Raw genomic sequence first — 12,990 nt, 5'->3', positions numbered from 1 at the left:
CGGCTAATCAGTGCAGACAATACTGAGCTAGGTGGACCAATAGACCAATTTAATATATGGCAGCTTTCTGTTTTCTATGACTTGCCTGAAAAGCATGTACTCTCAGCTGTGTACCCTCGTTTTGTCTTTGCGGGGAGGAGCTTGTGTGTAGCATGGTGGTAGCTTGCCTTGACATTTAAATGTGTGTTGCATTATGTATTGTGTTGTTAAGTCATATTTTCAGTGTACAGTGTTGCGTTTATGCAACGTGGAAAACAGGTTTTGTAATGATGGATAAAATGCTGACGGTTGTTTCCTGTAACGTCCCTGCTTTTGTTCCCGATGGAGATGGCAGTGGGTCCTGTGTTCACACTCCTTGTTGTTGTTCAGAGCACACACTGCACTGTAATACAATCTGTGATGGTCAAAATAGTTTGCAGCTGTGTAGAGACTTGGAAGGTTTAACTAATTACACAAGCAGCTTGTCCAGCACAGAAAATCTATTTATAAAATTCAGTTGTATCCCTTACAGTCTCATTCACATTGCAGCTGAGTGACAGGGCCTGATGCCAAATCACCTGAGCAGTTTCTGAGGTTATGTCTGGATGGTTCCTAACCTGTTTGGCCAGGATTCCAAAAATCAGGCAATGGTCACTCGAAGCTGCCCTCCATACTGTTGTAAATAAAAATATGCCCTTTTCCCTTATGGGGTATCCAAGAGCCCATATAGAGTCCTTACATAGGTTCCCTATTGGTAGGAGAAAATAACAGAGGCCAACCAGAGAATATTGAGAAGCAAAGCAGCTAGTAAGCTTGATCTTTATTGATCTGTTGCAACAGGGTACCCCCCTCACACGCAGGAGAGGAAGAGGACCCAGAACAATGGCCTGCAAGGCCTTATAAAGACTTTTGAAATTCCCCTTCTCTAGATCAGGACCACCCCCAGAAACATTATGCATACATCACAGAAGGGGTGTGACCTAAGACCACCCCTCAGATACATCCCACCTACATCACAGAAATTTAAATGTTGTTTTTCTCTTCTCCTTGTTTATCTCCTGTCTAGCAGGTTCCTTGATTGGATTTTCTGGGGAGCCTGGCCATTCTTTTGTAATGCTAAAATACTTATTTCCTGGGCCAGGTCACAGGCTCACACCTTATTCAAACACAGATTAAAGGAAGAGACAATGGGGAGGCTTTTCAATTTTTAACCTTGCAGAGAAGGGATTTGGTCAGTTTAGGAATCAAAATGGTTCCAGGTTTGCCTTCCTGTACTGATCTATGTATGTGCAGTTATGAACATTACTATATATCTAAAACCATAAAATTCCTATCACAATATTCCCCCCTCTGGGGCTAGAATTTTTCTTAAAAATTTTTGCCCCACAAATAATAACATCGTATGTTGTAAATGGATGTGTTTGTATGAATATATCATATAAAAATAACACATGTTGCGTTTTGCTACTAAATTACTTGTGGCATTCTAACACTTTGGGAGAGACCATTTACTCAATAGTGTTCTATGCTTTACACCTAGCAGGAAGGTAAGGTCCACTAATGACTGAAAAGTGCAGTTTGCTTCCCCCCCGCCATTTTTGTGTTCTCAGGTGTCAAGGTAGCTCTTCTGTGGTCTCACACTGACATAGTGCTACAGCAACACATCTTGTCTGTTGAATCCCCTCAGGGCTTTCATTTAACCATGTCGCCTGGCATTCACCATAGCTGGCACAGGTTTTGGGCATCTCGTGAGGGAGAGGTCTTCGCCTTGGCCTTTAGCTATGGGATTTATAGGCTGTGGTCTTGGGCTCATGAGAAGTTGCTCACTTGCACTTAAAGGACCACAAAGCTAATTGCAGCCTGGATACACTTGCCCAATTCAAACTGAGTCCAATTTGAATTTATCTTGCCCCATGGTTCTCAACTCTTCAAACCAATCTGTTAAAAGAAAACCATTCTTAACAAGGGCAGTTGTCCAAATAAGTCAATTTAAGTCTATAAGGGATCATTCCTGCTAAACCAAAGCATATCCACCTTCATGTTTCTTAGAAGCTTCTCCTTGGTAAAGCAAGTTTTAGCACATTTTTTAAAATGGGTAGGGAAGGTTGGCATAGTGCCAGGTGGAACAATGAAATGTGGTTATAAATTGAGCTGAACATTGGACTACACTATAGTGTGAGCTATTAGAAAGTATAAAATGCATGAGAATTCTCCATTGGTGTGTAAGCAATAAGACATTAAACATAAAAACAGTTGCACACACAAAAAAAATTGCCCCCCTTTGTGGAAATCACACTGTCAGACACATTTCAACATTCTTACATAATAACACATAATACAAAACAAAATAATTAAATATCTGTTGCATATCTTGACACAATTGTGATCTTTTACGTATGTATCTTTTGAATCCTGGAGCAGAGGCTTGAGGTTCAAGTGAAAAAATGTCCTTGCAATTCAACTCCTCCCCCCTTTGTCAGTTCAACCCCTCCCCCCTCAGTCTATAGCCTTTGAAAGAGATAGCTGTGGGCACTTTGAAAACTCTGGTCTTGTGATAGTGAAGAACTGAGTTGAGGGGTTGTTGCTGCTTTTCATCATTGCACATCTGTAGAAGTGATATCCTGTAAGGGGGCAGGGTTTTGGGGAGACTTAAACACAGTTAGACAAGAAAGGGGCAAAAGGCAAAAAGGATGTCCTCCAGTTTCCATGGGAAGCTGCAAATAATAACAATCTTAGTGGATGAAACATTTTATTCATTATCACATTTCCATATAATTACTGTTATTATCTGCTAAGTTTGTTTGCTTTCCTTCACTTAATTTTTGTTGTTGTTGTTCTTTTCATATTAAAAATAAAAAATTACTCCACATGTAGAGAAAGAGAACTGTAAAAAATACAAGAAAGGTTAAAAAATAAAAGGAAAGCAAAAAATTAGATTACCAGTTAGATGAAAACAAACTTGACACAAAACATCAGATTCAGAAAAGAACTATTATTAAATATATTATCAAAACCACGCAGATTACTACTAGACTGGAAAAAAAATACAAAGGTTAAAAAATACAAAAGAAAGCAAAAAATTAGATTACCAGTTAGATGAAAACAGACTTGACACAAAGACATCAGATTTAGAAAAGAATTATTATTAAATAATACAAAGATATTATCAAAAACCGCACAGATTACTCCTGGACTGAAAAAATGGGAAAACAATGGGGAAAAACTTAAAATTCACCATGTGCTATCTGATAAAAGAACTTCATGACACTGACTTTCAACATGTGATGAACATGTCCCCAAAGTAAAACACAAACACACAAAATGAGCTATGAGGAACCAAAAATAAATAAATGCTAAGACACACAATTAATAAGTAACCTGAAGTAATCTGTTTTGGCATTCTAACATCCCAAATGAAAATAAAAGTGTTTCTTGATGTGACATCAGCTGTAATGTTAATACTGGGAAATGAGTTAATACCAAGAAAAAATGAATGGCAATTTTAAAGTTGTGCAGGTAACTTGCACTAGCCAAAATGACAGAATTAATAATGCTCAGGCAAAAGGTAAACAATACCATTCCACAAACAATGTTTGGTTGTGCTTCGATTAATTTCATATATATAAAGGAAGAACTGGTAAAACGAACTTAATAAACGAAAACAAATTATTTGTAACCTAAAAAAAATGTCAAAGCCACAAAGAGATAGATGGAAATCAACTAATATAGCAGGGATTCAGACTTGTTTTGCTGAACAGAAAGAAAGTGACTGTTTGCCTTTAAGGGAAGAAAAACAAAAAGAAAAACAAATGCAATTACTTTTTATAGAGTATTTAAATCACTGTTTGCATCCCCTCATTATCATTTGTGCTGTGGGAGAAAAGAAAGGACACTCTGTTAAAAGGGAAAATTATTTCATGTGAGCGGTCTGTCAGGAAATGCTGTTCCTAAAATGCATAGGCATATACACACCTGTTGAAAGGGAAAATTATTTTATGTGAGAGGTCTGTCAGGAAATGCTGTTCCTAAAATGCATAGGCATACACACACACACACACACACACACACAAACAACAAAAAAAAACTGTTATAAAATTTAAATCCCATGGGGGGGGGGGAGAAACTACTCAAGAGAGGAACTCACAGTGGGAGTGCTTTGATATTTACCTGTGAAAAGAATTTGGCATGTCCAGTACTTAAGGGTGATTTCCCTTAAGGCAGTGTTTCCCAAACTTTTTTGGGCAACGGCACACCTGTTTACTGAAAAAAAATCTCGCGGCACACCACCATTAAAGCCCCGCCCCGTGACGTCAGCACGCAGCGTCACGCCGGGAGGGACGCACGAAAGTGCCGAAGTGGTAGTAGCCAGCAGCAAGTTATGTATCAGTATGTAAATACGGATTTAGCCTCGGTTTGCTCTGGCTTTGAAGCTAAAGGTTAAAGGGGGGGGCAGAGAGACGTGTAGACCCGTTTGCTTAGAAGTAGGTCCCCAGTGTTTCCCCATGGGGTCCCAAGGAAGAGCGGCGCCACCCGATTGGATTTCCTAAACTCCCGCCCTGAGCGCTGGAGTTCCACGTAAAACCCGGTTGCTTACACTCTGTCCAGTAGGACGCACAATCCCCGCTTGACGGATGGGTCTGTTCCAAGGCTGGCTCCGCTGGCAAAGCCGGCTTGCTGGACGCCTCTTGGCAGGGAGAGAAGCGGACGGACGAGTTTTAAGAGGCTCTCCGTCGCTCCAGAAGAAGGCAGGGCGAAGATTTCAAGGGGCATCGCTCCGGCTGCTCCCTCTCCCGCCGCGCAGGAGCGATGCCTCTCTCTGGCTCTCCCTCCGCGCAGGCTGAGGGAGGGAGGGAGGGGCGTGTGTGACCCGTCTCTGCTGGGAGACCAAACCCAGCGAGACAGAGTCGCGCGGAGGCGCCCAGGCAGCGCTGCCGGCTGCGAGGAGGAGCGCCAGGCAGCAGCAGGAGGCGCGGCCTCTCCTCGCCGCCGCCGCCCCGCCTCTCGCCGCCCGACTCGCCCGCCTCCCTCCAGGCATCTCGCGGCACACCAGCCGGTGTCTCACGGCACACTCGTGTGCCGCGGAACACCGGTTGGGAAACACTGCCTTAAGGGTGGTTCCAAGTTTTCTTTTACATTTGGAAGAAACCTCCTCTCCCCCCTTACAGTGCCCACCTTCCTCTCTCTCTCTCTCTTTTGTCAGCTGATCTAGCCTCTGTGCATGTGCAGAGTTCATGCCTCAGCAAACCTTTTATACCATTGAAAATGTTGCATCTTTTGGCTCAATTAGAATAAGGAAGGGAAAGGTAAGGAGTAGATTTTAAAAATAGGGTTAGATTTTAAAACAAAAAAGAGAAACTCAGCAATTCAAGTATTCACAATTCAGCCCAAGCAAACGTGACTGCTTCCTTTATGTACAGGAAAGGGCTAATATCCCTCTGGCCATTCGCGGAACAATCAACCGCTCTCTTATTTATGAGTAAAAATGGCCAGAGAGTTAGAATTCATAGGATTTTATTTTATTATTTTTTTTAACATTCTCAGCCTTACCATTTGCAGACAAAATTTTCTGCCCTTTATTTACAGGATGGATGGTCAAGGCTAATTCTACTTGATTATTCATTTGTATGTGCTTAAACTTTGAGTAGACTTTTAAGTCTGATTTTTGTAAATAATAGACAAAATGATAAACACTGCAATCACTTAAATGCCTGATATCACCAGTTCTGCTTCAAACATCATGGCTTCACCTCACACCTTTTAAAAAACAAAGAGCAAATCTGGGCTGAATTTCAACTCATCAGCCACAAATTGGGAAAGTTGAAAGGGACCTGGGGTCATCTAGTCCAACCCTAAAATACAGGGTTCATAGCAAGATTTGAGCAAATCTGGGCTGAATTTCAACACATCAGCCACAAATTGGGAAAGTTGAAAGGGACCTGAGGTCATCTAGTCCAACCCTAAAATACAGGGTTCATAGCAAGATTTGTACTACCAGAAACACACACATACTTATGTACACAGACACAACTGGAGAAGAGATCACAAGCCATGCGCCTATCATGTACTAAGGAAGAGGAAAATAAAAGTACCCAATTCTACAGAACCCTTTTAGCAGATCTTGAAGCTAGTTTGAGTGAGTTTGCTTCCTTAGACTAAAGAATGCAAGTTCCTAGAGAAATAAAGGAAGATTGAATTGAACAGTTTTTTTTCTAGGATAGGGAGAGGATCTTTTATAAAGCATAGTTAAAACAGCCATAGATTTGATTTAAAAGGAATACAAAAGTGAACAATTTTTCCTGAACTTGCAGAGGAATAGTAAGCCTAATCTATGCCCCCCCCCCTTTGCAGTTTCCTTTAAAGGAAGCTTACTCGGGAGTAAATTTACCTGGCACAGAATAAGAAGGAGAAGGGGAAAAAAACCCTGAAAGAGACAGAATGAAACAAGGGGGGGCATTTTCTAAGAAAAGAGGTCAGGACGTCTTATAGAGACTGATATCAGGAGCCTTACAATAACTCTTCTGTCCAACCAGATCAAAGTTAAAACTGGACTCATATTTTTCTTAGAAGGAACACCATACTTTCATAGGCATATGCTTAATGAAATACATACACTGCATTTTAGCTTGAGAGAGCAGTTGGCTCAACTAGGCTTTTGCAGCAGAAACATTAGGTTAACTTAGACTGGAACACAGGTGTGCTTGCAAACTCAAAAGTTACAACAAAACATTTACCATTAGACTTAAATCGCCCTCCTCACTTAAACTAGAGGAAGGAGGTGGGGTAATTCCCCTTTCAGAACACAAGTAGCACATATACAGGATTTTACCACTTGGGAAAAAAAAAACTCTCTTTTAGAGCCTCTCTCAAATAACAAACATTTGCACACTCCATTCTCCATTTTGTCTTGCTTTAAGATTGATAAGGCTCAACATGGCTTCCTTAGATTTAGAATTTGGAGCAAGCTTGCATTTTTATTTTAGATGGCACATTTAAGATAAGCAGCTGCTGGATGTTACCTAAGTACAATTTAAACACAGGAAAAACGTTTCTTAAACACAAATTGAAGGGGACTGTCAGAGTCCAGGCGGGAAGTAAGCACCAACTGGGCTTCTTTCCCATCAGGAGTCTGTGGGTTCATTTCTTTTGATTGAGGTGCACCCATTTTAAGAATTTTTAATAGCGCTAGCTTTTACTTTTATACTGCAGTCGGGGTTTTATCCCCACTTTTCAGGAAACACAATAAATAACCCACAGTACACTCAATTTGGACAACTCCGAGAATTAGTACTGTGACACACCGCCGTTCGTCTGGCCTGACTTACTAGGCTGGTACAGCTGTTGGCCTTTCCTGGCTACTAAGCTAACAGTGCGGTCAGCGATCTCAACCCCCCCCTTTGGTCATTACTCAGCCAGGGAGCCCACAGCAACCTCCTGCCTTTTACAATCTAACCTGAGAGTTCCCTACTGGACGCTTGCGTAGCGCAGTGCCAGATTGGGACTCAGAAATGACAAAGAAGGAAAGGAATCAGGTGCCCTTGCTTTCTCTGCTCACAGGTCATCTCTAACAAAGATCGCCATGGCAGAGGTGCGGCTGCACCTGGGAGTTATAGTTTTGGGAATTATAGTTTTCAGTGCAGAAGAAATTGCACAACCTTTCTGGGCAAAACTCCGAAGGAATAGGTTGGCATACAGAATTAAGTGGAAGAAATCACACACAACCTTTGCCTGGGCATACTCCGAAGGGCTAGGGCTGGTGTTGAGATCGAGGGGACAGAAAGAAGAAGGCAATTTTTAGATGAGGAAAAAAGTAGAAATTTTAGATTTGAAGGGAAAAGGAAGAATTAAAGAATTTTGGTTGCTGTGGTTTAGAGACCCCAACCCACTACCCGTGTTTCCTACTTAATACTCACTTCCGCATGCGCTGTTCCTGGTGATCCCACGATGTCTTGACTGGTTGTTTAAGGCCGGCCTGATCAAGCTTTGCTTCCCCTGGTTAGCCTCGCTGAACTCCAAGTTATTGCCAGACCCTGGGACCGATGGAAGACTGGTTATTCCTCCTGGCAAACTGCCTGGTGCGCGCTGGATAACCAGTCCTTCCTCGCTTCCAGAATCCGGGTAACCAAAAGTCCCTTCGTGCGTGGTCGCCATCTGTTGTAAATAAAAATATGCCCTTTTCCCTTATGGGGTATCCAAGAGCCCATATAGAGTCCTTACATAGGTTCCCTATTGGTAGGAGAAAATAACAGAGGCCAACCAGAGAATATTGAGAAGCAAAGCAGCTAGTAAGCTTGATCTTTATTGATCTGTTGCAACAGGGTACCCCCCTCACACGCAGGAGAGGAAGAGGACCCAGAACAATGGCCTGCAAGGCCTTATAAAGACTTTTGAAATTCCCCTTCTCTAGATCAGGACCACCCCCAGAAACATTATGCATACATCACAGAAGGGGTGTGACCTAAGACCACCCCTCAGATACATCCCACCTACATCACAGAAATTTAAATGTTGTTTTTCTCTTCTCCTTGTTTATCTCCTGTCTAGCAGGTTCCTTGATTGGATTTTCTGGGGAGCCTGGCCATTCTTTTGTAATGCTAAAATACTTATTTCCTGGGCCAGGTCACAGGCTCACACCTTATTCAAACACAGATTAAAGGAAGAGACAATGGGGAGGCTTTTCAATTTTTAACCTTGCAGAGAAGGGATTTGGTCAGTTTAGGAATCAAAATGGTTCCAGGTTTGCCTTCCTGTACTGATCTATGTATGTGCAGTTATGAACATTACTATATATCTAAAACCATAAAATTCCTATCACAATATAAACACTTGAAACATCAGCCAGCAGCACTGAAGAGAGAAGAGTTAAGAGGGAAATTATTTAAAACAGCAGCTCCAAATGACAAAGACCCAGATTGTCTAGATTCAAATAACAGCAACCTGCCTTGATCAGAATCTCCTGAATGCTACTAAAGAATTATGGGCACATCTGTGTTCTCAAAATAAGGATATTGTTTGTGCATGATGAGTAGCATTTAGCAGCTGTTCACCTTCCAGCAGTTCAGAGGAGCGTGACAGCAGTGGAAGGACATCAAGCCCCTGGCCACTATCCAGTATTCCAGGAATTCTGATGGAACTTTATTTGCTTCAGTCAGACTCTGGCCTGCTACCTTTTCATTCAGTGCTGAGTCTCGCTTGCTGCTTTGGGGGGGGGGGAGAGTTCTAAGCATACCTTCTCTGTTCCAGTTGAACTAGGACTCTGGACACATTCCTCAGGACTGGGCCAGGGAAATGAGCTTTGCCAGGGCCAGCGTGATATTTATATTTAATGTGCAGGAGTAAGAGTGAGAGAGTAAGATCCACAAAAACCCTTAGGAGATTCTGGATGAATAGACTAGGACCACAAACTGGAGGGGTGTGGGAAGGTGTGGTCAGTGGGAGGCAGGATCTGGAACCACAAGGGCAATCCTTTCAAGATAAGAAGCAAAAGGGAGTTGGAGCCAAGGTCAGGAGGCACAAAGGTCAGTTCATTTACCCGTGTGTGTTCTGTTGAGTTTCGCTGACCCCCCCCCTTTAAATCATCTCCCACAGAGGTGGTGGGAGGGGAGAGAAAGGAGAGATTCTACAGTTTGATGATAGTGTTTTTGTTCTTTGCCTAATCCCTTCTGGCAGCATGTTTGCTTTTCTATAGAGCTTTTGCCCCCTTGTTTGGAAATTAGCGAATGGCAGAAATGTCATTTGCTAGGAAGGTAAGCTTCTCTGTACATGTCCTTATGTCTATAATGTGCGGAGAACTTGATGTTCAAATAATTCCTTCAGTGTAAATCCCATTTGTTCCAAAATTTGCTACTGGTGTTTCTGTTAAACCTTCTAGTAACACCTACCTGAAGAATCATAGTCATACAAAACACATGCTAAGGCCTCAGACAATAACAGTAATCTGGAAAAACTTTGGTATTGCATCAGCTCAAGGTTTTAATCGGCAGATAAAATTCCTTTAGTAGGCTCCCTGTCCCAGTTCTGGCTTCAAAGGAGGAGACAGACAAAGATGCAAGAATGGAAGATCAGGCTGGCAAGCTTTGCTTTAAGTGATCTATTTTCCCTGCAGACACTATTTGGCATTGCACCTATTCTTTGTGCGTAACACTGGCCTGCATTTTGTAGATTTGTTTGTTTTTAGTGGGTTTGTGGATGTGTGCATGTTCACCACTTTATTTAGGAAATCAAACTCAGAGACCCTGGTCCTTTTCAGCATCACATTTGTATGACAAGGATGATCAGACACTAATTTTAGGGTTAGGCAGGCTACAGGGTTCGTAAGCAAGGAAATGAAATCCGGCGGAAAGAGCCAGGACCTTTCTCTCTCATCTCTTTCATCACCATGCAGCATCATAATTGTTGGTGTTCAGAGGTGCTAATGTGCAAATTCAACTTTTATTTTAGAAGAAATATCGAAAGTTGGAGCCCAGAACTCTGAAGACAGGGAAGCACCTGTGTATCAAAATATATAAATATATCAGGATAATGAAGAACAAACTAATGTTTAAATGAAATTCTGTAATAAGCACTGCTACAGATACTACTTTGGAGACATTCAGAGATCAAAGTGAGGCAGATCCAATATAAGGCAGGAGAACCTAGAATCAGTAATTAAATAAAACAATGTTGGGCAAAAAGATTCCTACATTGCAGGGGGTTGCATGACCCTTGTGGTACCTTCCAACTCTACAAATCTATAATTCTATGAAATCCACAGTTTTCTGGGAATCCTTTTCTGTGTCCCAAATAATCAGCTACAGTTTAGTTAGGCAGGTAGAACAAGGCCCAGCAGTTGAGGAATGAATCATTCTGAAATCATTGGAACTAGGCAAATATGTCCAAGTATAAAGATTCTGATTCTATTCCCCCACCCAGGAAACTGACTACATTAGCCTGTGCTGACTAGGTTAAAGAGACACAGCCTGAAATCCTATTCACACTTGGGATAAGCCTCACTGAACTCAATAGGATTTATTTCCAAGTAGCTACACATAAGATTGCACTCTGAATAAGAGTGGTAGAGTGCATTGTACCACTTGCCGATATGTAGTAGAAACCATTTCTTAATGTTTGCATTAAATACCTCCTGCAAGTAAAAGTGACTAGCCTATTATTTAAAATGTTCACACAAGCAAAAGTACTATATATTATGTATATGAAACCAATGGTCATTTCCCAAAGTTTTCTTGTGATCCAGGCTGGAAAGTATTTTCCTATAAATGTCTCTTTGAGGTATTGTAGCATATGCTGTATATTTTCTATTCTAATCTTCTCTGTGTTAAGCAAGAAAGGCCCAGGATATTAACTTTTAAATACCAATTTCAATGGGAGTACAGCACTTCAAAAATTCAGCTCTGGAGCAGGTCCCAGGCTTTTTGAAGCCGTCAGCCCAGAGACATACCCTGGGGCTTCTAGAGCTTGTGCTCATAACAACATGCAATTAAACTAAGGATTGGTTGTTTGTGAATCTGGCTGCATTTCCCTCTGTTTTTCTTATTACTTAGGCTCTTGTGTGAATCCAGGTCTTCAGAAGTTGAAGGAGAGGTGAGTGTAAGGCACTATGCTGTGTGCCTTACCTTGTAAAAAACCCCACTCCACCCAAGAGCTTTCAGTTCAGAAGTTGATTAAAGGAGACAAGGACAGAAATCAACGTATATTTTCAGTGCTTACTCTGCATAGTACTCACAGACCCCACAGAAAATATACACTCGTTTTCTGCCCTTACGTCTTTTTGCAGTGTAGGACAAAGTAGTTGTGTTTAATTAATTTATGCCTATTAGACACTTTGTGGATATCTTACTGCAAATATACCCCTTAGTGTACTTCATTCAGTAATCAGCACTGCAGATAAGTTGTACAGTGGTACCTCCGGTTGTAGATGGGATCCGTTCCAGAGCTCTGGTTGGAACTCAAGGTTTCTGCAACCTGAGGACCGCTTCTGTGCATGCGCGCGCGGCGTGCGCATCCCAAAGTGTACATAACCAGAGGGTTACATAAACAGAGACTGGTCTGTATTGGTTATTCAAAGATGTAGAGTTGCATAGGAATAAGCTTCTGTATTGGTTTGCTTCGTATGATCAAGGACACAGTTCTCCTGCATATATCTTTTCTCCTTGTGTGAAATAGGACTATTTTGCCTTACAATTGCCTTAGATAGCTGGGTTTTGATTATGAATTTATTATTAATTATAATATCTCCAGGCTGTACTTGTGTGTAGTGTCTTTGCAGGCACATGTCTCAGATCTGTATGTGTGTTCACTCTACAGACATTTAGTATTGGAGATGACAGGAAGCTCTGAGGTGGGGCTGCTAAATGGCAGCCTGTGTCTAGCTAAATTATTTAGGGCAGCCCCCCAACAACTTAACATATGTATTTTACTGAGCAGAAGTTGGCATTGTCAAGGCCCATCATTGTGCTATTGTGATCACAGAGCTATGATGGGGAACCTGAAAGTGATTCTCCAGAAGTTGTTGGACTCCAGTTCCCCTCAGCCACGATCCTCATGCCCAGTGGTCAAGGAAATGGAGTCCAATATCTGGAGGGCCACAGGTTCCTTACTCCAGCATAGAGATTTCAGTCTCTCTGTGCAGTCCAGAACAACAATGGGAATGCAAATCTCTCCATTCCCTAAGAGTGTGTGTGTGTGTGTGTGTGTGTGTGTGTGTCCTTTTCCTGAGCTGCAGCTACAAATAAGCTGGGGCCAGAGGGGGAGGCCTTCAACACTGCTTTTTCATGCCTGAATATATATCATAGACAGAAACAATATGTGCTGTTTCCCTATTTGGCCAGGTCCTCAGTATGTCTGGTTTTGTGGGTCTGCCAGCCATGAGGCTCTTGTAGGGCTGGCTGAAGAAAGGTTAGCTACCCTTGTTCTAGTTAACAGTATTTATTCTATATTTTTGCAGAACAGGAATATATATATGCCTAACTAAACAGACTCTGGTGTATTTTGATGATACCTATTTACAAAGGCAAC

At 41.9% G+C, this 12,990-nt stretch overlaps 1 protein-coding gene across 8 annotated transcripts in view; it reads left to right on the top strand.

Annotated features, from left to right (window-relative positions):
* Positions 1 to 12,990, top strand: part of LOC308587981 (rho GTPase-activating protein 39-like) — a 99,684-nt gene that overhangs the window by 34,690 nt on the left and 52,004 nt on the right. Inside the window, exons 1-2 of one of the 8 annotated variants that reach the window (XM_081196050.1) lie at positions 9,166 to 9,494; positions 11,517 to 11,556. The exons of 6 other annotated variants lie outside the window; for them this stretch is intronic. In XM_081196050.1, coding sequence (XP_081052176.1) covers positions 9,302 to 9,494; positions 11,517 to 11,556 — 233 coding nt within the window. In that variant the 5' untranslated portion in view covers positions 9,166 to 9,301. Of the gene's footprint in view, positions 1 to 9,165; positions 9,495 to 11,516; positions 11,557 to 12,990 lie in introns of those variants that run through there. One more of the 8 variants, XM_081196052.1, reaches the window with a different exon arrangement.

This window comes from Podarcis bocagei (assembly GCF_964188305.1).
Source record: "Podarcis bocagei genome assembly, chromosome: 5".
Taxonomy (NCBI): Eukaryota; Metazoa; Chordata; class Lepidosauria; order Squamata; family Lacertidae; genus Podarcis; species Podarcis bocagei.
The sequence above is the reverse complement of the archived record's forward strand: the minus strand, read 5'-3'. Positions and strand labels throughout refer to the sequence as shown.